This window comes from Erythrolamprus reginae, chromosome 1, assembly GCF_031021105.1.
Source record: "Erythrolamprus reginae isolate rEryReg1 chromosome 1, rEryReg1.hap1, whole genome shotgun sequence".
Classification (NCBI taxonomy): Eukaryota; Metazoa; Chordata; class Lepidosauria; order Squamata; family Dipsadidae; genus Erythrolamprus; species Erythrolamprus reginae.
Genome location: NC_091950.1, coordinates 392,279,521 through 392,306,203, shown reverse-complemented (window position 1 = coordinate 392,306,203; position 26,683 = coordinate 392,279,521). Strand labels below are relative to the sequence as shown.

At 40.6% G+C, this 26,683-nt stretch overlaps 1 protein-coding gene across 1 annotated transcript in view; it reads right to left on the bottom strand.

Moving 5' to 3' along the window:
• The window catches only part of SLC35F6 (solute carrier family 35 member F6), a 34,141-nt gene extending 14,692 nt beyond the window's left edge, over positions 1-19,449 (bottom strand). The window contains exons 1-2 of the mRNA XM_070734906.1: positions 19,264-19,449; positions 984-1,056 (exon numbers count right to left, since the gene is read on the bottom strand). Coding sequence (XP_070591007.1) covers positions 984-1,056; positions 19,264-19,340 — 150 coding nt within the window. The 5' untranslated portion in view covers positions 19,341-19,449. The remainder of the gene's footprint in view (positions 1-983; positions 1,057-19,263) is intronic.
• Between the last annotated feature and the right edge of the window lie 7,234 nt (positions 19,450-26,683).

Below are 26,683 nucleotides of genomic sequence, written 5' to 3'. Positions count from 1 at the left end.
GAGATTGGGTGGGGGCTGATGGAGCTGAGCCCCCTCCCGCTGGATTATCAGGGCTGCACTGTGGGTCTCCACCGGCTGGATGTGCCAAGGGGGCACCCTGCCCGGTTCAAAAGCAAAGAGGAATTGTCAACACAGGTAGTCCTCAACTTATGACCAAAATTTCTATTGTTGAGGTTTGCCCCATTTTGCGACCTGTTTGGATCACAGCTGTTAAGTGAATCGTACTGTCACTAAATGAACTGTTGTAAGTTGAGGACTATGTATATAGAGAGTTTGTGAGTCTGAAGAACCTATACCAGTGATGGCGAACCTATGGCATGGGTGCCACAGGTGGCACGCAGAGCCATATCTGCTGGCTCGCAAACCATAGCTCAGCTCCAACATGCATGGGTGTGCCAGCCAGCTGATTTTTGACTCACACAGAGGCTCTGGGAAGGCGTTTTTGGCTTCCAGAGAGCCTTCGGCGGGGGGGGCGGGGCGTTTTTACCCTTCTCTGGCTCCAGGGAAGCCTTTGGAGCCTGAGGAGGGCAAAACAAGAACTTACTGGGCCCACCAGAAGTTGGGAAACGCATTTTTTGGCCTCCAGAGGGTCTCGGGGGGCGGGGGCGGGGTGGAGAAAGCTGTTTTTGCCCACCCCAGGCATTGAATTATGGATGTGAGCCCTCGCACATGCACAATAGCATTCATGCATGAGTCTACGGAGAGGGGCGGCATACAAATCCAATAAATTATTATTATTAATTATTCTTTCGGCACCCAAGGAAAAAAAAGGTTCGCCATCACTGACCTATGCTCTTAGCATCACAGAAATTATGGTCTTACCATCCCACTTCATCTCTTAATATTTCCTAATCCCAGCAATTTTAAATTGTGTGGAATTCTGGGAATCCCAGAATTCCCAGTCATCATGTGAGGTGGTTTAGACATAAAGAGGTAGTTAAGATATAATCAAACCAAGGAGTGCAGAATCTTGCCAATGTTACCTGTACGAAGGGATGCTGGAAATTGTGTGATTCTGTTCCATGGCACCCTGGCGCCTTCAGCTTGTCAGCCCACCTGGAATGAAGCATCAGTTAGAAAACATGTCCTAAAGTTTTGGGTTTTTAGAGCCTCAATGGTGCAGTACTGCAGCTACTGTACTGCAAGCTACTTCTGCTGATCACTGGCTGTCAGCAGTTTGGCAGATCGAATCTCAGTAAGCCTTCCATCCTTCCAAGTATTCTGCCGGACTCTCTGGTAGGAGCTTCCCGAAAATTCAAGGGTACAAATTTCAGACACACACACGTTTGAAAATTCAAAACAATGTTCTTTATCACAAAATTCAAAATAAACTAAGCACTCTTTTTGTATTGCAAAGAGCACTCGTCCCAAAACAACCAGGTAGTCTGTACAATTTCCCTTAGTCAGTCTTTAAGTACATAGCTAGAAGCTGTGAAGAAACTTCACACCCCTTCTTCTTCCAACGAAGACACACAGACACACGTTGGTCTGCTTTGGTTTCAAAGGCGTGAAAAATCAACAAAGTCCAGAAAACAGCAACACACGATTCCTGAAGAACTGCGATCAGATACTCTTCCACAACGGCCAAACCCACACGCTGCTATTTATAGCAGCAGCCCTAATTACTGGAGCCCCACCCAACCACAGGTGGCCTCGCTTATCTCCTGTAATATGTCCTTACATGGTCTCTTCTATGCATAATTCTGCCCTTGCGTGGGTTCAAGACTTCTTCATACGAATCAATGGAAGATAATGGAGATTGACTGCCTGGGCTGTGTGCCAAGCCCCCCTCTTCCAAGTCACTCCCACCTTCTTCTTCGTCCGAGGAAACTAAACTCTGAACTGACTCTGTCAGCAATAACACAGGCCTGTGACATGTTGAAGTTTCCCCTGCATCCACCTCCACATTCCCTGGGGCAGGAGCTGGGCCAGAGCCAACCACAACACCAAGGTTGGTAAAATGAGGACCCAGATTGTTGGGGGCAATATACTGACTCTCTGTAAACCATTTAGAGAGGGTTGTATAAAAGGTTAAATGCTAATGCTATTGCTATTACATAATATTTTGGCACTTGGGGATGTAGAAACATTATTGTAAAAGATTCTGCAAAATGGTAATGGAGGCAAGTCCATTCATCACATGGAGAACACAATCTGCTAGAAATCACTGACCTTTCAGATATCTACATGCCATTCTTGTCATCCCCACCTCTTATAGGATAAACCCTATCTGTAGAAGCCACACTGGGGATCTGAGAGTTTAAATATACAGATACCTGTGCTACAGCTTAGCATCTCATGTAAGTAGGTCTCAAAAGAAGCCAACTTGGAAGTGGAGAGCTAATAAACCAATAGTTGCTGAAAACTTTTCATAATACCTCACCCCATTCATAAAATATCTGTAGGGGGCGTGCATAAGTGCACAAATGTGCCTACCACCCCTGTCCTAATGTCCCCATGCATTCGTAACAATATCACATTTATTTATTTTTTCATTCATTCATTCATTCATTCATTCATTCATTCAGTCAGTCAGTCAGTCAGTCAGTCGGTCAGTATTGGTAGTAGGCAAAGATATAACTATGTTTGTATATATGATACTAATAAGAGAGAAACATTAGGACAGGAGACGGAAGGCACACCCCTTTCTGACCTCTTAGGAATCGAGTGAGATCAATAGTGGATAGTCTAAGGGTAAAGTTTTGGGGTTTAGGTGATGATACTACAGAGTCAGATAGTGAGTTCCATGCATTAACTACTTGGTTACTAAAGTCGTATTTCCTGCAGTCGAGTTTGGAGCGGTTTACTTTAAGTTTGTTGTGTGCTCGTGTGTTCTTGTGGTTGAGGCTGAAGTAGTTGTTGACAGGAAGGACGTTGTAGCAGATTATTTTACGGGCTATGCTTAGGTCGTATTTAAAGCGTCGTTGTTCTAAGCTTTCTAAACCTAGGCTTGTAAGTCTAGTTGTGTAGGGTATTCTGTTGCGAGGGGAAGAGGGGAGGGCTCTTCTAGTAAAGTATTTCTGGACATTTTCTAATGTGTTTATATCTGAAATGTGGTGTGGGTTCCAGACGGATGAGCTGTATTCAAGGATTGGTCTGGTGAAAGTTTTGTGTGCTCTGATTAGTAGTGTGAGATTATAACCATGTATATACATTTTATGTATTTACAATCATGTTTATACTTTTTCTGTAGTCATACATATGCTTGTATAAATAAATAGATAGATAGATAGATAGATAGATAGATAGATAGATAGATAGATAGATAGCTTGGATGGCTCTCATCTTCTGAAAAAGCTGAAAAAAATTGAAAAAAGCCCCACTCTTCCTCCCTTCAAGCCAAAGCTGCCTTTTTAATAGATGAAATGGTGGCAGTTGGAAACAGCCGTTTTCATTCAGATGATGAAGAAGATACGTAGGCCAAGTTGAAATACAACAGGAAGAGCTATTCCTTAAACCAGTGTTTCCCAACCTTGGCAACTTGAACATATTTGGACTTCAACTCCCAGAATTCCCCAGCCAGCATTTGCTGGCTGGGGAATTCTGGGAGTTGAAGTCCAGATATCTCCAAGTTGCCAAGGTTGGGAAACACTGCCTTAAACCACTGGTCCTCAACCTGGGGGTCGGACGACCCTTTCAAAGAGGTCGCCTAAGACTACACGAAAAGACAAATTTCCCATGGCATTAGGAACTAAAGCTTCCATTCTGGTGCCTTGGAACATAATTTTTACAATATGACCAATCAGGTGTTTACAGTGGGGATGTCCCTCTGACCTTCCTGCCAATTAGCTTAAAGCTCTGTTGGGAGAATTGGCGCTAGACTTATGGTTGGGGGTCACCACAGTATAAAGGGTCGTGACATTAGAAAGATTGAGAACCACCGCCATAAAACCACATCAGCGCTGCAAACGGCATTCTCCAACCACGGCTCGACACATCTGAAGAAAAAGACCGGAGAAAGCATAACCATAAAATTAAGCATAGCCAGTTTATTGGCTTTGCTCATCTGCCGTGTGACACATTCATTTGCCTGGACCTGACCCCAGCTTTGATATCTATCTGCAAACAAAAACTGCAAAGAATTTATTTGCTGACACCAGGCCAAATCTCTCCCCGGCTGCTGCAATTGGAAACTCTTATGTGGGGCAGACAAAGTAACATAAGAACAGATCTTTCACAATTCAGGTGTCAAGACTGTGTTATTATTCCCCTATGCCAAAAGTAGCATTTGGTAGTGGGGGGGGGGGGGGGAAAGACACCCAACACTTACATAATATAATGCTCAAAAAAATAAAGGGAACACTCAAAGAACACATCCTAGATCTGAATGAATGGAATACTGTATTCTCATTGAATACTTTGTTCTGTACAAAGTTGAATGTGTACAACAGCATGTGAATTTGATTGTCAATCAGGGTTGCTTCCTAAGTGGACAACTTGATTTCACAGAAGTTTTATTTACTTGGGAGTTATTTATTTATTTATTTATTTATTTATTTATTTTGATTTGATTTGATTTGATTTGATTTGATTTGTATGCCGCCCCTCTCCGCAGACTCGGGGCGGCTAACAACAATAAAAAGACAATGTAAACAAATCTAATATTAAAAATAATCTTAAAAAACCCCAATTTAAAGAACCAATCATACATACAAACATACCATGTATAAATTCTATAAGCCTAAGGGGAAGGGAATATTTCAATTCCCCCATGCCTGACGACAGAGGTGGGTTTTGAGGAGCTTGCGATAGGCAAGGAGGGGGGGGCAACTCTTGATATCTGGGGGGAGTTGGTTTCAGAGGGTCGGGGCCGCCACAGAGAAGGCTCTTCTCCTGGGTCCCGCTAGACGACATTGTTTAGTCGCCGGGACCCGGAGAAGGCCAACTCTGTGGGACCTAACTGGTTGCTGGGATTCATGCGGCAGAAGACGGTCCTGGAGATATTCTGGTCCAATGTTATATTGTGTTGTTTAAGTGTTCCCTTTATTTTTTTGAGCAGTGTATATAGTAAGTACAAAGTCGCTATTGCTAAACAGTATATTAATGGGGATTAGGCCTGTGGGTAAATGTGGGGGGGAGGAAACTCGATTTTTTTTACATTGCAACTTTTCAGCAACGCTGATGGGAGGTAGGGTTTAATTGTAGAGTGTTTTTTTCCTCTTTTGATAGGGATTTTTAAAAAATCTTTTTGCTAAAAATGGGTGAGAAACAATGCTGTCATGATTACTGTATTTTTTGGAATATAAGACACATCTTTTTCTTCCATAAAAGAGGCTGAAAATTTGGGTGCATCGTATACTACGAGCCGGGGTGGCACAGTGGTTAGAGTGCAGCACTGCAGGCTACTTTAGCTAACTTCTAGCTGTCGTTCAGCAGTTCAAATCTCACCACCGGCTCAAGGTTGACTCAGCCTTCCATCTTTCCGAGGTGGGTAAAATGAGGACCCAGATTGTTGGGGGCGATATGTTGATTATGTAAACTGCTTAGAGAGGGCTGTAAAAGCACTACGAAGCAGTATACAAGTCTAAATGCTAATGCTATTGCTACTACGAATGTAGCTTTGCTTCCTCCTCCCTTCAAAAGATTTTTCCAGCCCTAAGTTTTTGCAAAATTGATTTCATTCCTACTCCCTCTGAAAAAGTCTTTTTCAGCCCTAACATGGTGCTAACTATCTTCCTGGCTTGAAGCATTTTTAAAAATTCCTACTCCTTCCGGAGCAATTTTTCCTGTCCTAAGTCTTTGCAGGTTTGTTTTCATTCCTACTCCTTCTGAAAAAGGCTTTTTTTCAGTCCTAACCAGGGGATAAAATAATGTGCTGAAGCTTGCAAAATCTTGTTAAGCTTTAGAAGTGGGATCATAATGAACAGAGCCCTCGTCCTACAGTATTGGTGCAATATTACTAATTAATAACCCAAGACAAAGCTGACGGGATAAAGAATTCGACACTACAACAGAGTAGGTGACGGGTCAGCCATTATCTGTGCAGTTGCAAGCAGAACTACGCCTGGAAAGACCATTTGTGGCATGCTGAGATTACAAAGTCTTCATATCAGACGGAGTAGCTATAAGAGCCTTTAGTTCCCAACAGGAAAGCTAGATCAGAGGAAAGAGCACAGCTTAGTAGCATAGCTACTCTGCATGTAAAATAAATCTTCAGAAGCAGGGAAAATTTTATGTCTGGAAATGTGAAACGCCTCTCTGCCAGTCAGCACCGACAACACCGACAACTTTACTTTATAAAGTTCTAGATTCAATGTAAGGCAGAGGGTGCGCAACTTGGGCGTCCTCCTCGATCCACAGCTGACATTGGAACATCATCTTTCGGCTGTGGCGAGGAGGGCGTTTGCCCAGGTTCGCCTGGTGCACCAGTTGCAGCCCTATTTGGACAGGGAGTCATTGCTCACAGTCACTCATGCCCTTATCACCTCGAGGTTCGATTACTGCAACACTCTCTACATGGGGCTACCTTTGAAAAGTGTTCGGAAACTCCAGATCGTGCAGAACGCAGCCGCGAGAGCCATCATGGGGCTTCCCAGATTCGCCCACGTATCTACAACACTCCGTGGCCTGCATTGGCTGCCGATCAGTTTCCGGTCACAATTCAAAGTGTTGGTTATGACCTTTAAAGCCCTACATGGCATTGGACCAGAATACCTCCGGAACCGCCTGCTACCGCACGAATCCCAGCGGCCGATAAGGTCCCACAGAGTTGGCCTTCTCCGGGTCCCGTCGACTAAACAATGTCATCTGGCGGGCCCCAGGGTAAGAGCCTTCTCTGTGGCGGCCCCGGCCCTCTGGAATCAACTCCCCCCGGCGATTAGAACTGCTCCCACCCTCCTTGTCTTCCGTAAACTACTTAAGACCCACCTATACCGCCAGGCATGGGGGATCTGAGACACCTTTCCCCCAGGCTTATTATAATTTATGTTTTGGTATGTATGTGCTGTTTTGTTTTAATTACGATAGGGTTTTTAGTTTTTTTAATATTAGATTTGTGCCTGTATAATACTGTTTTTATCGTTGTTGTGAGCCGCCCCGAGTCTTCGGAGCGGGGCAGCATACAAATCTAATAAATTATTATTATTATTATTATTATTTCCGGAGGGCCAGTAGGGCGGGGGCAGTATGGATCTCAGGAGGTAGCTGGTTCCAGAGAACTGGAGCCACCATAGAGAAGGCCCTCCCCGTGGCCCCGCCAGTCGACACGGTTTAGCTGACAGAACCCGGAGAAGACCAACCCTGTGGGCCCTTATCAGTTGTTGGAATCTATGCGGTAGACTGACTGTGTTGGTGGGACTTACTGTGCATCATATCGGAAAGACCTAAGATTCCTCTCAATGGCAGAGAGGCCTGTCTCAATTTGGGAATACGGGGTGTACTTCCCCACCTAACCAGTAATGGGCTGCTGCCCTCCTTGGGGACGGGACACAGTGGGGCTAGTAAGTTAATACCCTATTTATTGAATACTTAATAGTTTTTTATGTCCTTCCTTCTCTAGTACCTTAGTATGATCCTTAATTACTTTTAAAAGAGGAAATAATTAAACACTATTTTTTTATCCATAAACGTTTTAATCATTTTAATCATTATCTAGAACGGAACTTTTATATCAATTAAAGAAACTTGAGCTACATGCCTAATTTGTTATCATGCTGAACCTTGTGGATTCAGTACAAAGCCTTCAAATGTTACTGTGCTCCTCAACAAATAATGCTGTCTATCCGTTGTCCTTTTTGTGGCTTTTCAAATAATGTGACTTAATCAACTGAAAAAGAGTCCAAGCACCTATTTGAAAACTTATCAACTCTCACCCAGTCACATGACCTTTAAGCCACCCTCAGTCACGTGATTATCAAGTCACTCCCACCTGGTCACATGGCTGGAAAGCCACTCCTACCCGGTCACATGACCACCAAGCCACACCCACAAATGAGCCATGTCCACAGTGTGGCAGGAAAAAATTTGGCAGCCCATCACTGCCGCTAACCCTTCAAATGCCAGACACATCAATATTTCTCTTTCCTCTTTCAATCACCACTGACACAGCATGGTCATTTCAGCACAGAATATGACCGTAATGAGTTATGTGGCTCCAATTCTATTTTCACTGAAATCAGAAATCTTTAGGAACATGGGAAGGGACAAATTTGAAGTAAAAAAAAGTTAAACAATTACTAAAAACAGATATCATCAAGCCCTTAAAAATGTAAGTGTAACACCCACTTATCAAAATGTTGCTGAAGAAATAATATATGCTTTATGTTGGAATAAAAATGCAGGAAGTAAACATGTTGATTAAGCCAATTAAACGCTGCAGTGCTACTGAAAGGCAAGGGTGACTCAACTTGTGTCATTCAGTCCAATGACTCAGTGACTGAAGTAAAAGCCTTTATAAAACAGCAGCAAGTCTGGTTGCCCTCCAGATAGGTTGAATGATTCCCAAAATCTATGTTGCTATCATGGATGCTGGGAATCATAGTGCTACATATATGGTGAGCGCCAGTTTCAAACATTTGGACAGCTTCAAGAATTTATTTCTCTGAAGGTGGTGTATTCCAATTATCAAATGTTCAATTAAATAGTTAATTAAATAGTTTTTAATTTGAAGCAAGATTTTTTTAAAATTTATTAAACAAATTTATGTGGTCCTCCAAGTCACACATAGGTGACTCCAGGTGACTTGCAACATTTAAAAATCCACAACATAAAAACCCACCCAGTCTCCTCAAAGCAGCAGAAACACCATCAAATCAAATAATTGATTAGGAAGCTTCTCAAGGTGAAGCAAATTAAGGACCAGTACAGAAAAACTGTAACTCAATGTCGTATGGACAGTTGGCGGAACAAAGCATTGCATGGCCAGTTCTTGGAGAAGATTGAAGGCAGAAGTGGATAAAGAAAAGAACTGGTCATGGCTTACAAGTTGAACACTCAAAAAGGAGACAGAAGGACTAATACTGGCGGCACAAGAACAGGCCATTAGAACAAATGCTGTGAAAGCCAGAATTGAAAAATCAACAGACGATCCAAAATGCAGACTCTGTAAAGAAACAGATGAAACAATCGATCACATACCCAGCTGCTGCAAAAAGATCGCACAGATTGACTACAAGCATAGACATGATGCTGGTGGCACAGATGATCCACTGGAACTTGTGCTGGAACTACCATTTACCAGTGGCAAAGAACTGGTGGGATCATAAGCCCGAAAAAGTGGTCGAAAATGAGCAAGCAAAACTACTGTGGGACTTCCGACTGACCGAATTCTGAAGCATAACATACCAGACATCCTGATTGTGGAGAAAAAGAAAGTATGGATCATCAACATCGCAATCCCAGGAGACAGCAGAATTGAGGAGAAGCAGCTAGAGAAATTAGTGAAATACGAAGAGATCTAAAAATCGAGCTGCAACAACTCTGGCATAAGCCGGTGAAAGTGGTTCCAGTGGTACTTGGCATGCTGGGCATAGTGCCAAAGGATCTCAGCGGACTTTTGAAAAGCATCGGAATTGACAATATCTCCATCTGTCAATTTCAAAAGGCCGCTTTACTGGGATCGGCAAACATAATTCGCCACTACATCATGCAGTCCTAGGTGCTTGGGAAGTGCCCGACTGGTGGTGATGAAATACGAAATCCAGACATAGTGATCTCATTTGCTGTGTTGTATTGAAATAATAATAATAATAATAATAATAATAATAATAATAATAATAATAATTTATTAGATCTGTATGCCATCCATTTCCAAATTCACCCACATTCACACATAATTGTACTGCTCTTCCTACTACCACTTCCATCTAATTTTCTTAACAATGCTTGGAAAAGGCTATGTAATCATTCAAAAATCATATGAGTTTGAGGTACTATAACACAGCATGTGCAAGCAAGTTTAAAGCAACTACACCCACAGATTTCTTTCAGTAAATTATGAAAAATTCAGAACACAGTTAAGCTTCCCCAAAATGTCATGACTTGTCATCTTTCAAGATGATTGCTTACTTAGCAACTAGAACTTGCAAAAGGACAAAAAAAAATCCTGCGGCAGAGATTTAGTTGATGAAATTTGTAAGAATCAGGAATATAGCTACAACTTCTAATAGTTACACAGATTCTTCAATGTTTGAACCCATCAGAGGAAACCTATAGGTAGAAGAAATACAACCAGGTATTGTGTGGTAGATTTAAGAAGAACAGAAGACTTGGACTCAAAACAATATTTCCCGAACAGATGGCTCCAAACAGTTGATTTGGCCAGATTGGCTAGTTTATACAAATTTAAACCCACTCCATTTGGCGGACACTACGTAGGTGTATGCTGGTGCCAACCTGAGATCAATAGGGAGATCTGGAGAAAACCTTATGATGCACTCTAATAGAATAGAATAGGATTCTTTAATGGCCAAGTGTGATAGGACACACAAGGAATTTGTCTTTGGTGCATATGATCTCAGTGTACATATAAGAACATATACATTTGTCAAGGATCATGAGGCACAACACTTAATGATTGTCATAGGGGTCAAATTAGCAATCAGGAAACAATCAATATTAATAGAAATCTTAAGGATACAAGCAACAAGTTGATGTTTATGGAAAAGTTGTCAAAGAAAAATTCAGAAATGATACAAATTCAGAAATGATATAATGCTGCAAAGCACTATAAAGCGGTAAAAACCATTTTTGCCTGGTACTCTCAGGCTACTTGGGGGGGGGGAAGGAGGAGGAGAAGAAGAAGAAGAAGAAGAAGAGGAGGAGGAGGAGGAGGAAGAAGAAGAAGAAGAGGAAAAAGAAGAAGAGGAAGAAGAAGAAGAGGAAGAGGAAGAAGAAGAGTAAGAAGAGTAAGAAGAGTAAGAAGAGTAAGAAGAGTAAGAAGAGTAAGAAGAAGAAGAAGAAGAAGAAGAAGAAGAAGAAGAAGAAGAAGAAGAAGAAGAAGAAGAAAAATAGTATGAGCAATCTAGAAAATTATAATGACCCATGGTGGAACAGTGGTTAGAATGCAGCATTTCATGCTACTTCTGCTGACTGCCAGCTGCCTGCAATTTGGCAGTTCAAATCTTACCCGGCTCTAGGTTGACTCAGCCTTCCATCCTTCCAAGGTGGGTAAAATGAGAACCCAGATTGTTGGGAGCAATGGGCTGATTCTGTAAACCACTTACAGAGGGCTGCAAAGCACTATAAAGTGGTATATAAGGCTAAATGCTGTAATGCAGAAAGGGAAATCTTTGAGGACCATGAATACTGATCAAAGGAACTACCCAGACTGGACAAAAATGAACAGAATGGATATACATATGGAATGTCTCAAACATGAACCATGCAAAGCTAAACACCAAGAAAGAAATGACAATGACCAAATAGGCATTCCTGGCATCAGTGAGATCATTTTTTGGGCAGATGAGTTTATGCAGTATTGTTCTGGAAATGACACTATCAGAAGGAATGCAGTGGCGCTGATAACAAATGAAAATCACCAATCAGTTAACAGCTTCCAAGCACTAAATGCAAAAATGATGGCTGATCAAATCTAAACTAAATATCTCAATGTCTCATTTGTCCAAATTTATGCACCAACAGTAGAAATATCTGAAGAACAGCTCTTTGCTGACATTTAAGAAGTGCTATGAAAAAGCTGAAAAGAGATAAAATATACTTCACGGGAGATTTCAACACCAAAATTGGAGGCAATTAAGAAGCAGAAATTGTTAGCAGATATTTTTAGTAGAAAGAAATTAAGCAAGTACTTAGGATACTTCCACAATGGAAACTGGCTGAGGATTACCAATGCAAGACTTACTCAAAAATACTAATTGTACACCTGAACATTCCAAATATATTGTATTGCAACAAAATCTATTATATGTTGTACACACCAATGTCTGAAAACACAGTTATCTCTCTTCAAATTTTATCTGATGTAGACTATGACTTGGATTATCAACTACAGTACTTGTAGTCAAAATGATTTTAATTCAAATTCTGCAACACACACAGACACAGGCACACAAAAGGATAAGGTACTGTACCTAGGAATGTGATAGCAACAAGATTTCATCTCTATACGATATGCAGTTGAAATTAATTAATGATGGAAAAATGACCTAATAAACTATGGAAAGAAAAAACAATTAAAAATCCCATTTCAAATAAACAGCCCAGAAACATGTCCAATGCAAAAATCTAACACAGATAAGCAAATGGTTTTCAGTGGAAATCATCAGAAGAAAAGCTAAAGGCATCGCTAACAAAGCAAAGTAAATCCTACAACTGGGTCAAACCATGAAAAAAGAGCTGTCCAACACATAAAAGAGGAAGAGGTACAGGTACTTAAGACCACTATGCAAATGTTGGAGCAAGCATGCAGATTTCAAAAGGATGTATGCTTATTCTTCATTGACAATACCAAATCTTTTCAATTAAACTAAAATTTTATCCAAGTATTTGTAAGAAATGAATGTTCCTGGATGTTTGATTAAATCAATAAAATCATCATGCAACAACAAAGAAGGTGCTGTCAGAACACAGACTAGTTCAAGACTAGAAAAGTTATCTGGCAGAGCTGTATTGCATAGAAACATAGAAACATAGAAGACTGACGGCAGAAAAAGACCTCATGGTCCATCTAGTCTGCCCTTATACTATTTTTTGTATTTTATCTTAGGATGGATATATGGCATATTTAAATTCAGTTACTGTGGATTTACCAACCAAGTCTGCTGGAAGTTTGTTCCAAGGATCTACTACTCTTTCAGTAAAATAATATTTTCTCATGTTGCTTTTGATCTTTCCCCCAACTAACTTCAGATTGTGTCCCCTTGTTCTTGTGTTCACTTTCCTATTAAAAACACGTCCCTCCTGAACCTTATTTAACCCTTTGACATATTTAAATGTTTCGATCATGTCCCCCCTTTTCCTTCTGTCCTCCAGACTATACAGATTGAGTTCATTAAGTCTTTCCTGATACGTTTTATGCTTAAGACCTTCCACCATTCTTGTAGCCCGTCTTTGGACCCGTTCAATTTTGTCAATATCTTTTTGTAGGTGAGGTCTCCAGAACTGAATCCCCTTTGATACACATATAGAGGAAGTTCTAACTAAGATGAATCAGACTTGGAAGAAAGATTGGTGGCAGGAATATTACCAATTTAAGAGATGCAGGTGATACCACATTATTGGCAGAAAATGCCGCAGAACAAATTATTCTAAAGATCAGGGCAGAAAATGAAAAGGCTGGATTGCAGCTAAATACCAAGAAATTTAAGGTTATAAAAAGTGTAGAATATCACTTATAAAAACAGCTGAAAATTGTGACATAAAGACAAAAATTGACTGAATCAGGGCCTTATTGGATCATTTGGTTCCAAAATGATTGAAGACATTTATACCAAAATTAAGTGTAGAATATCACTTAATATCACAGTGAGTAGAAGGAAAATCCACAAGGCCATTAGTTTTAATACAAAGTTATTTATTTATTTATTTTGTCCAATACAAATTGAAAGTTAAGGAGAATAAAGACGTGTAGTAGTAAATATCAGGGAAGGGATAGAAGAAGAGATATGAGAATAGAATACATCAATGAAGAGTAGAGGAAGGATATATGGATGGGAGAAAGGATATATAAAATATAGGAGAGACAATTGGACAGGGGACGGAAGGCACACTAGTGCACTTATGCTCGCCCCTTACTGACCTCTAAGGAATCTGGAGAAGTCAACCGTGGAAAGTCTAAGGGAAAAATGTTGGGGGTTGACACCATGGAGTCTGGTAATGAGTTCCATGCTTCAACAACTCGATTGCTAAAGTCATATTTTTTAAAGTCAAGTTTGGAGCAGTTGATATTAAGTTTGAACCTGTTGCGTGCTCTTGTGTTATTGCGGTTGAAGCTGAAGTAGTTGTTGACAGGCAGGATGTTGCAGCATAGGATCATAAAGTGCAAAATAGTAAATATGATTGCTTTTCTAGAACTACTTAGGATGATGAATACTAGACCATAAAAAAGTGGATAGGAAAAATGTAGACTCCTTTAATGTATGGGTGTGTAAATGTCTACTCTGCATATTTTAGACAATAAAAATAACAAACATGGAGATTTTAGATTGCACCACTCCAGAAATAACACTGGAAGCTAAGATTACCTAGCTAAGGCCGTTTTATTTAGCCCATATCACGTGATCAAATTCCTTAGAAAAATCAATTATATTGAGAATAGTTGAAGGCATTGACAAATGAGGGTGGTAAAGAAAATGCTGAATTGATATTATTAAGCTTATATACTGGTTTAAAGCTTAAAAATGTAAAATAGTAAGATACAGTATTGGAAAGAATGAAGAGCTGATCTTAAAGGGTCTGAAAGTTGGATGAGATTGAATACAGGTAGTCTTCAATATAAAACAGTTCATTTAGTGATTGTTCAAAGTTACAATGGCAGCGACTTACAACCATTTTTCACACTTATGTTCATCTTAGACTCCCCATGGTCACATGATCAAAACTCAGATGCTTGGCAAGTGTTTCATATTTGGTAATGACCTTTAAAGCCCTTCATGGCATTGGACCAGAATACCTCCGGAACCGCCTTCTACCGCACAAATCCCAGCGGCCGATAAGGTCCCACAGAGTTGGCCTTCTCCGGGTCCCGTCGACCAAACAATGTCGTTTGGCGGCCCCCAGGGGAAGAGCCTTCTCTGTGGTGGCCCCGGCCCTCTGGAATCAACTCCCCCCGGAGATTAGAACGAGCCCCCACCCTCCTTGTCTTTCGCAAGTTACTCAAGACCCACCTATATCGCCAGGCATGGGGGAATTAAGACATCTCCCCCAGGCTTTCTTATATTTTATGTTTGGTATGTATGTGCTGTATGGTTTTTAAATTGTTGGGGGTTTTTATATAAATTTATTATTAGATTTGCTCCATTGTTATACTGTTTTTATTACTGTTGTGAGCCACCCCGAGTCTTCGGAGAGGGGCGGCATACAAATCTAATAAATTGAATTGAATTGAATTTATGACCATTGCAGTGTCCCAGGGTGATCAACTTTTGCGAACTTCTCACAAGCAAAGTCAATGGGGAATCCAGATTCACTTAACCATGTTACTAACTTAACAAATGCAAGTTGCAAAATGAGACAAACTCAACAGAAGTTTCACTTAGCAACATACATTTTAGACTCAATTGCAGTTGTAACTCAAAGACTATCTGCAGCTAAAGGGTTGAGGTTGGGGAAGGCGATCTAAATATTATTACCCTCACTTGTCAGGCAGAATTATCATGCTTTCTCTCTTCTTGGTAATAAGGTGCAGAAATAGATATTCATTTCTATTCAGAATTCACCACAATATTATTATTATTATTATTAATCAGATTTGTATGCCGCCCCTCTCTGCAGACTCGGGGCGGCTAACAACAATAAAAAGACAATGTAAACAAATCTAATATTAAAAATAATCTAAAAAACCCCAATTTAAAGAACCAATCATACATACAAACATACCATGTATAAATTCTATAAGCCTAGGGGGAAGGGAAAATTTCAATTCCCCCATGCCTGACGACATAGGTGGGTTTTGAGGAGCTTACGAAAGGCAAGGAGGGTGAGGGCAACTCTGATATCTGGGGGGAGTTGGTTCCAGAAGGTCGGGGCCGCCACAGAGAAGGCTCTTCCCCTGGGTCCCGCCAGACGAGATTGTTTAGTCGACGGGACCCGGAGAAGGCCAACTCTGTGGGACCTAACTGGTCGCTGGGATTCGTGCGGCAGAAGGCGGTCCCAGAGATATTCTGGTCCGATGCCATAAAGGGCTTTATAGGTAATAACCAACACTTTGAATGGTGACCAGAAATTGACCGGCAACCAATGCAGACTGCAGAGTGTTGGAGTAACATGGGCAAATTTAGGAAAGCCCATAATAGCTCTCGCAGCTGCTTTCTGCACGATCTGAAGTTTCCGAACACTTTTCAAAGGTAGCCCCCATGTAGAGAACGTTACAGTATTGGTGGATCCTCCAAATAAATAAGGCTTCACTACATTCCTCTTTGTTCAAAGAAGTGTTAATTCAGTGTATTGTTCTTTTGCTACTGCAATTCCCATAACGAACTTAAAGGACTATAAACAAGTGATAAGAATAGTCACTGATCAACAGTTGGCTACCTCCTCAATCCTGAGAACTGCTCCTTCTTATCTGCAGCAGCAATCCCCTTGTTTACCAGAAAATCAAGTTTCAGACAGAACAGGCAAAGCAAAGAGAAAAATAGGTGATGAAGTTGAAAGAGAAATCCTTTCAGGAAACTGGAGACCCTTAATATGTGGAGCAGCTTTTTATCTCCAGGATATTTCCTGCATGTCCAATAAATGGAAACAGAAAGACAAAAATGGGCATCTCCAAAAACTGATACCCCCCCTTCTCCTATTTGCACAAACACACAAACATCCCTAATTTATGTAATTATTATTTGCATCTGCTAAAATATCCTTTGGCCAGTTAAAGCAGATACCACAGTACATTTAGGTAGAAATACTATTATTGGGTTGCTAGCCGGTAAGACTTGGTTTTCTTTATTTATTCATCAGATTTCTTACATGCCCACTTCGCCTGGCTTCCTATTCCCTCTGAAGGTTTTTTCCAGCCCTAAATCCTTGCAGTCTTGTTTTCATTCCTACTCCCTCTGAAATTATGAATTTAGTGGTCCCTGAAGTACAAAAGGTTGGAGACCCCTGACCCTTAATGATTCTGGGCGGTTTGCAATAAAACAGTCTTCTGTTGACATTTCCCAGCACTTGGGAACAAACTGGCTCAGTTCACATATTGGCCTATAAAGTAATAAGTAGAGAGCTGGGGTGGCACAGTGGTTAGAGTGCAGCACTGCAGGCTACTTCAGCTAACTACTAGCTGAATTTCAGCAGTTCAAAACTCACCACCAGCTCAAGGTTGACTCAGCCTTCCATCCTTCCGAGGTGGGTAAAATGAGGACCCAGATTGTTGGGGGCAACATGCTGATTCTGTAAACCGCTTAGAGAGGGCTGCTAAAGCACTATGAAGCGGTATATAAGTCTAAATGCTATTGCTATTGCTAACTGTAATTCAGTGGGAATCCATACAGTGCCACCAGTATGGTAACCATCACATTAAGCCATAACATAATTTTTTTTGGGGTGTAGCAAGTAGGTGAACCTAGCAACTAGATGTTGATAATCTGGATTAATTTGAACTCACCCCAACTATGAAAACTGCAACTCATGTCTAGCTAACTAGCAATGATTCTGAAACAAATGTCATTCAAAGCAAGTACACAAGGCCACGGCAAGAGACCCTTAAAAGAATATTTATAGCCCAGAATTATAATGGAGGATTTTTAGCATTCTGTGAGCTTTGTGGTTTTCTTGCAGATGTTTCATTACCCAAACTAGGTAACATCATCATCGTCATCATTATTATTAATTAGATTTGTATGCCGCCTTTCTCCGAAGACTCGGGGCGGCTCATAAGGTACAATATAAAACAATGCGTACAAACAAATCTAATTAGTTAAAAATGGGGACCCCATCAGAGACCCTTTCCCTCCATGTTTTGAGGGTACGCCCATGTTTCTCAAGCACTCCGCGAGCTACATTGGCTGGCGATTAGATTAGATTAGATTTATTTGATTTATATGCCGCCCCTCTCCGTAGACTCGGGACGGCTCACAACAATGGTAAAAAACAATACATAGTAACAAATCTAATATTTAGCAATCTAAATTACAGTTTTAGGTTAAAAAGTCCAAAAGAAACCCCAATATATAAAAAACAAGCACACAGTTGAATCATACACAGGAACTACATGGGCAAGGGGGAGATGTTTCAATTCCCCCATGCCTGACGGCAGAGGTGGGTTTTAAGGAGTTTCCGAAAGGCAAGGAGGGTGGGGACAGTTCTAATCTCTGGGGGGAGCTGGTTCCAGAGGGTCGGAGCCACCACAGAGAAGGCTCTTCTCCTGGGTCCCGCCAGATGACATTGTTTAGTCGACGGGACCTGGAGAAGGCCCACTCTGTGGGACCTAACCCATCGCTGGGATTCGTGCGGCAGAAGGCGGTCCCGGAGATATTCTGGTCCAATGCCATGTTGGTCTCCAAATGCAATTCAAAGTATTGAATAACCTATAAAGCCCTACATGGCATTGGACCAGATTACCTACAGGACTGTCTTCTGTCTCATATATCCCAGCGGCTGGTCAGGTCCCACAGAGTTGGTCTTCTCCAGATCCCATCAACCAGGCAATGCGGTGCGGCAGGGGCCTAGGGGAAGAGCCTTCTCTATGGTGGCCCCGGCCCTTTGGAATCAACTCCCCCCAGAGATCTGCTGCACTACCCCCACCCTCCTCGCCTTCTGCCAGACTCTCAAGACTCATTTATGCTGCTAGGCTTGGGGGCATTAAACTCTAGCCCCTTGGCCAAATGAATGTAGTGTATTTATGCCGCCAGGCTTGAGGTCATTAGATTCCAGCCTCTGACCATTGAATGTTTAGTATGTTTGGTTGCATTGAATGAATGATTTTTGATATTTAGTTTTTATAAGGTTTTGAAGTAATTATTTATATTAATTGGATCTAATTGTAATTTGTATACTGTTTTATTGTTGTTATGTTGTGAGCCACCCTGAGTCCACAGAGAGAGGCGGCATACAAATCAAATCAATCAATAAATCAAATCAACCAACCAACCAACCAACCAACCAACCAACCAACCAACCAACCAACCAACCAACCAACCAACCAACCAACCAATAAATAAATGTTTGTTGTGTGAATGGCAATGACTGATTTTAATACTACAGTATGGGGTTTTTTAGATTTACTATTGTAAATTAATTGGATTACAATGTTGCATTGTTTTTTACATGTTGTAAGCCACCCGGAGTCCTCAGAGAAGGGCGGTATATAAATACAAACAAACAAACAAAATTTAATGTTAGATTTCTTGTATGTTTTGTATTTGCTTTCTTTGAGGCGCCTAGAGTCTCAGTAGAAGGGCAACATAGAAATCTAACAAACAAACAAACAAACAAATAAATAAATAAATGTTTTGGAAGAATGGGATATCTGGTGAAGTCATCACAGACTATCCTCCCCCCTTCCCCAATTCCTTACACGATCTTGGGGCTGCCCCGCTCACTCGCTCTGTTTCAAACGGCAGCTGCTCTTCCCAAGCACCCCACCTCGCCCCATTCCCGACCCGAGTCAACGCGGGGCTGCCTTCCCACGTCCCCCCCCCCCCCCAAACAACTTACTTCGCGGAAAGCGTGTTGATGGAGCCGGTGATGAGCATCAGCGCCGCCAAGCAGAGCTGGTACCGCGTCCAGGCCATCGCCGCTGTTCTTCTACGCGCTCTGTACAGCAGCCGGTCCCGAGGATTCTTCTCTCCCCCCGCGGGCGGCCCGGGCGCATTTCCTCCTCGGCACGTCACGTGACCGCCGTCGATCAGCTGACGGTCGGCTGCGCTGGCGAAAGGGCGCCCGCGGTTTGCAAGCGATGGTGGGGGAGAAGCTCGTGATAGGGTCCCCTCCCCAGTTTCCCTCCTTGGAAGCCGAGGGAGGCTTTGTGGAGCTGGGTTGGGCGGCCGAGGGTTTCTCTTCGGAGGAGAAGCGGAGCCTGTGCGCTTTTTACCTCAAAAGCAGCCAACGAAGCTTCATCGGATGTTCAGCTTGTAAATTTTATTTTTACCTTTCTTTCTTTCTTTCTTTCTTTCTTTCTTTCTTTCTTTCTTTCTTTCTTTCTTTCTTTCTTTCTTTCTTTCTTTCTTTCTTTCTTTCTTTCTTTCTGTCTGTCTGTCTGTCTTTCCTTCCTTCCCTTCCTTCCTCCTTCCTTCCCTCCCTCCCTCCTTCCCTCCCTCCCTTCTCCTTCTCCTTCTCCTTTTCTTCTTCTTCTACTACTACTACTCTTTCAGTAAAATAATATTTTCTCACGTTAATTCTATCCTTTTCCCCAAATGTAAATTCATATACTTTATGTATTCCCCCACCATTTATCTTCAATAAAGATTATATTTTCTTTTAAATAATATTTTTTGTTATTTTTATTTAATTTATTAACTAATCTTCCTTTAAATTTTTATTTATTTATTTAGCTGCTGGCCTTCCCCAACAACCACACCGTGCATTGTCTGTGCCGGTTGGAAAACTAAGTTTGAGCCAAGCATTTTAAGGGAAAGGCACAGATTTTGCTGTTTGTGTGAAGTGAGGAATTAGCGGAGCTGGTCAGAAATGAGGCTTGCTAGTTATACAGATACGGAATTGAAACTGCAGGGGAAAAGGAAGTGTTTCTGCTTATCCGGGATTGCTCATCTTAAAAAATAATAATATAGAGAATGAAGACTTGGTTAATATTTGGATGGCATACTATTAAGAGACTCCCCCTCCTGAAAGCCAAACTGAAAAGTTGAAAAACATCTTGAAAGAAAGCCATGGCAAGCTATAGGCAGTACTATTGCAAAGAAAATTCCATGGATATGCCCAAGGAATCCGGAGAAATTGAAATACGTACTGAAATTAAACAATTTACAACTTACGTCCAAACTGATCTAACCATAGTTCACAAAATCATATACCAAAATGTCCTTCCAGTTAATAACTACTTCATCTTCAACCACAACAACACGAGCACGTAATCGATTCAAACTGAATCTCAATTGCTCCAAACTAGACTGCAGAAAATATGACTTCAGCTATAAAGTGATCAACGCCTGGAATTCACTACCTGACTCTGTTGTTTCTTCCCCATACCCCCAAATCTTTAACCTTAGATTATACACCTTTCCCCCAGGCTTCTTTATAGTTTGTTTTATGTTTGGTATGAATGTGCTGTTTGGTTTTTTAAATAATGATAGGGTTTCATATGTTTTTTAATATTAGATTTGTTCCACTACTATATTGTTTTTATTACTGTTGTGAGCCGCCCCGAGTCTTCGGAGAGGGGCGGCATACAAATCTAATAAATAATAATAATACAAATCTAATAAATAATATACAGATGACTTCTGTATACTTTTCGAAGAGATCTATAAGTGCATGTACAGCATAAGTGCACCATTATGCCTACCATCCCTGTCCTACTGTCCGGTTGTCTTTTAGCATTACTTTCTATATTATGTTTATATAAACAACTATCCTATACTTGATTGACAAGCAAGCAAGCAAGCAAGCAAACAAACAAACAAACAATTTGTCTTTTGACACGCCATGCTTCCTGATTGTGAAATCAAATCTCTGATTTACCTCAAACTAGAGATTCTGATTCTGATTTTTTTAAAAAAAAAAATAGCACAATTACACCATGAACGAGTGCAAATGGTAAAATTAACAGCTTTTTTGGGAGGTTGGTTTATCATCAAGAGGCTTGCATGTTTTGAACACACAAGGAGATGGTCCAGAAAAATGTTCAAATATATTATTTGGATTCAAAAGTCTGTTAAATTACTTAACATTCCACGAATAATTACTATCTATATGCAAGTCATCTTTGGCTACTCTCCTACCTTTAATTTCACCAATCATCTCCTTTACTATTTTATCCTTTGATCCAACGAATCTGATCCAGCAGTGTCTGCTCTTGCAAGGATAATATTGCACAAATTCAAATGGAAGTGATTCAAATGTTGCCAATTTTAATGTTAATATTTATTTTAATATTTTAATGTTTCATCTTGTCTTACTTGATTGTAAGCCACATAATTAAATGGATGGATGGATGGGTACCTATTTAACAAATATAAATTTGTACTCCAGGAAAAACTGGTAAACCACTATTTTACCAAATGTCACAAGACTTTATTGTTTTCACTGTTTGGTCAATTAACTTATTCAGTTTAATTATGTTGAATTTAGGGACAACAATCTGCTTGGGCTTCTTTTTGAGGCACGCACAGTAGGTCAGTGATGAGTTCTGGAACATCATATTTTGGAACAATAGCAAGGCAAGTGTGTAATGTTTTACTACATGTGCCGAGGCCACATATTTGGGAGTGACTTGGGACTTGACAATTTCTACAAATTTACCCCAAATATTTCCAGGCACTTGCGTTGCTACTGTTCCAAAGTGCATTGCTATATTATGCAAAGTCAAAATGTGACTCCACTTTCTTTTGCATTTGCACTCTGGTTGGAACTCAAGAAAATTAAGAGTTGACAACATCTGAAAGGGCCATCTTATCCCTCTTTTAGTTTATTGGGCTTGGGTTCCTTTTTTCACATGTGGTGGTCTTGTCCCAAAATCCAAAAAATATGGAAAACAATTCACAGATGGCTCTCAGAAATCACTAAAGAGAAAATAGAATATACTCCAGAAGGTATGCTCCTAGGAATTTGGAAAAGACACTACTCAAAGCAAACTCTCTTTCTTGTGACCCATATAAATACCGTAGCTAGAATATCACTAGCGCAAATGTGGAAAAATGAACAGATCCCATCAGAAAGTCTAATTATTGACAAAATATATAAGTGTGTAGAGATGGATGAAATTACAAATTCAATTAAGGGAACTAAAATTAAAGAATCAAAACGATTATGGTACAAATGGCATGAATGGATTCATAAGAAAAATTAGAAATGTTACAATACAAAGTATCAGTATACAGTGGTACCTCGAGATACGAGTTTAATTCGTTCCGGACCTGGGCTCTTAAGTCGAGCAGCTCTTATCTCGAACGACTTTTCCCCATAGGAATTAATGTAAATAATTTTAATTGGTTCCAGCCCTCAAAAAACTCACAAAGTTAGTCTAAATTATGCAGAAAGACATGTTTTTAATGAAGAAATGTACATGTACATATAAATGAATAATGAAGTTTCTTTCACTTAACTTGTAAACTTTCTTAAACTTTTAAATTTACATATGTTCAACTTCTCTGCCACCCAATCCTGTAGGACAGAGGTCCCCAACCCTTTTTGCACCAGGGACCGGCTTTAAGCGATCAAGAGAGGAATGGGTGAATGAATGGACGGAGGGTGGGAAGGAAGGAAGGAAAGAGGGAAGGGACAGGAACAGAGGAAGGAAGCAAGGAAACTTATGAAAGGGGAGAGTAAGAGAGGAATGAGTGAAGGGAGGGAGGGAGGGAAGAAGGTGGGAAGGAGAAAGAAAAGAAGAAATAGAGGAAGGGAAGGTAAAAGAGAGAAAGAAAAAGAGCAAGCAAGCAAGCAAGCAAGCAAGCAAGCAAGCAAGCAAGCAAGCAAGCAAGCAAGCAAGCAAGAAAGAAAGAAAGAAAGAAAGAAAGAAAGAAAGAAAGAAAGGGGGAAGGGACAGGAACAGAGGAAGGAAGCAAGGAAACTTATGAAAGGGGAGAGTAAGAGAGGAATGAGTGAAGGGAGGGAGGGAAGAAGGTGGGAAGGAGAAAGAAAAGAAGAAATAGAGGAAGGGAAGGTAAAAGAGAGAAAGAAAAAGAGCAAGAAAGAAAGCAAGAAAGAAAGAAAGGGGGAAGGGACAGGAACAGAGGAAGGAAGCAAGGAAACTTATGAAAGGGGAGAGTAAGAGAGGAATGAGTGAAGGGAGGGAGGGAGGGAAGAAGGTGGGAAGGAGAAAGAAAAGAAGAAACACGCGCGCCGCTTCGCAGCTGTCTCCTGAAGCCGAACGCGGAAGTTAGCGTTTGGCTTCAGGAGACAGCTCCTTGGCGCTTGTATCTCGAATTTGGGCTTGTAAGTAGAACAAAAATATCTCTCCCCTCCCAGCTCTTATCTCGAGTTGCTCTTAAGTAGAGCAGCTCTTATGTCGGGGTTCCACTGTATATAGAAAGATTAACAAATACCTTACGAATATCAATAGAAACGAAAAGCAAACACTTTACCTCTTTTCTTTTATCTCAAAGATGTATTATACCAATGATATATATAATTGAATGTAGACTATTAAATTGAAGATATAAAGAAATGAATGATATATACGAAAGGTAACAGAGATGGAATAAGATCTGTAAAACCTAAACAAAACATGTGAGAAATATTTTTGAAAACAATAAAGAGATTTAAAAAGAAAAGAAAAGAAAATTAAGACTTGACAACATCTGAAAGGGCCATCTTACTCCTCTTAGCAAAAATGGCTGTTTTGATTAGTATCCTAAATAGTTGGTAGGCTTGCAGAATTGTGGGCATCTTGGCACGATAAGCTGGTTCAGTTTTTGCAGTGAAAAAGGGCTGAATATTGCAAACAATCATCCTATCGAAAAGTTGGGGAGGGGGGCACGGAACGTTTACTTCTTCCTGGGGGGAGGGTAACATAAAATAATGGAGAAACACTGCTCTAAAGGAAGATAGTGGCAATAAAGTGATGAATAGTGGCAGAAAAAGAAATGGAAAGATAAAATCCAACAGAATAACAGTGTCTCGGCCCAATTTGCTTGGTGAAAACACATCCATTGGTGTACACAAGATTTTAAAAAGTGCCTCCAGACTTAAAAACATTACATGTGTGAATGTAGATTTTTATTGAATTATAGTTGTTCGGATATACAAACATTGAAAGCTCTTTTAGTTTATTGGGCTTGATGATTCATCTTGAAATTTAAAAAAGCCTTTAAAAGCACATGTCTAGTTTCTTCAAGAGATTTACTGTGCCCAAGAACCTAAAAATCATAATTAACATTCCTTCTGGCATTTTGAATTATGTCTCATTAGGCACTGATGAATCTAGCTGTATGGTTGACTGACCACATTTTCTTGAGTTGAGAGCCAGATTCAGTACCTGGCACTTTTATTTTTAAAAGTGAAGAAGCTATTATTGGCTTATTACGCCTGAGTAATGGAGCTGCTTTGCCTGGAATACATGCTATTCATTAAATGTACTGAAGCCTCCATTTTTCTGCTACAGTATAAAATATACTACATATAAAGCTCTGCCTGGCTTAGGACCAGGTTACTTACGGGACCGTCTCTAGCCTCATGTATCCCAGTGACCAGTCAGAGCCTACAGTTGGTCTTCTCCAGGTCCCATCAGCCAAGCAATGTCATTTGGTGGGTTCTAGGGGAAGGGCCTTGTCTGTGGCAGCTCTGACCCTCTGCAACCAACTCCCCCTAGAGATTCACACTATCACCACCCTCCTGGTCTTCCAAAAGCATTTAAAACTCTCCTTTGCCAGTAGGCCTGGGACCGCTGAATTCAAATATCTTGCTCCAGCCATTGTATGATTGGGACGTGAATGAGTGTTTTAAAATTGGGCTTCCGAACTGTTTTGTATTATTTTTATATATTGTAAGCCACTTTGGAGAAAGGCGGCTATTAATAATAATAATAATAATAATAATAATAATAATAATCATAACAACAGCAACAACAACAATAATAATAATGTTTACTACCACAACGACTCTGTAAAGAAACAGATGAAACAATTGATGACATACTCAGCTGTTGCAAAACGATCGCACAGAGTGACTACAAGCATAGACACGATGCTGTGCCACAGATGATCCACTGGAACTTGTGCTGGAACTACCGTTTACCAGTGGCAAAGAACTGGTGGGATCATAAGCTTGAAAAAATGGTTGAAAACGAGCAAGCAAAACTACTGTGGGACTTCCGACTTCCGACTGACTGAATTTTGGAACATAATACACCAGACATCGTGATTATGGAGAAAAAGAAAATATGGATCATCGACATCACAATCCCAGGAGACAGCAGAATTGAGGAGAAGCAGCTAGAGAAATTTGCAAAATACGAAGATCTGAAAATCTAGCTGCAATGACTCTGGCATAAGCCAGTGAAAGTGATCCCAGTGGTCCTTGGCACACTGGGCGCAGTGCCAAAGGATCTCAGCAGACATTTGAAAACTGCAAAAGGCTGCTTTACTGGGATCGGCACATATAATTCACCACTACACCACACATTCCTAGGTGCTTGGGAAGCTCCCGACTGGTGATGAAATACGAAAGCCAGCATAGTGATCTTGTTTGCTGTGTTGTATTGTTAATAACAATAACAACAACAGTGTTGCAAGGGACTTGGAGGTCTTCTATAATAATGATGATGATGATGATGATGATGATGATGATGATGATGATGTATACAGATTGGTGCACCCTACTTTTTGGAGTTTTAAAGATTTTTTAAAAAACTAACTGTAGTGCTGTTTCTGAAATCTCATACAATGTAAGATATTCGGCTTGGTGTTAAATTTTGGACTTGGGCAGCAGAATAGGCCAAGGTTCATATCTGTCTGTCGTGGTAAGCAACTTTCAGAGCTGTCTTTACAGCTGACCAGTCCAAATGCAAGCTAGCTGGAGTAGGTTTCCCACAGTATCTGGTGTGGACTTTGTCACATATTGAATCAGATCCTCCAGTCGTTGTCTGCCACAGAGAAGAAGGTTTTGAGAAACTGCAAGCAAATCTCTGGGAAAAGAGAGACAAAGAATAACTGCTGACCGCGGAAGGAAGAACTGGGTTTTAACAGGTAAAGGGGAAGCAGGAAGCTTGTTTCAGGAATCTTGTTTATTTTTGTAGAAATAGGTAAGCGTTAGACAAAAATTTGCTATTAGCATTTTGATTTGATATGAGCTGTGCCAGCTAAATCTTTATTGCAAACTTGTGTTTATGTCTCTAAATAAAATGATAGATGTATAATTCCCACAGTTGTTATATATTTTGGGTTGTGTTCACGAATCTAGCTTTACAGGATTTAAACGATCATGTAAATCTGCAGATGAACATGGATAGAATAGAATATTC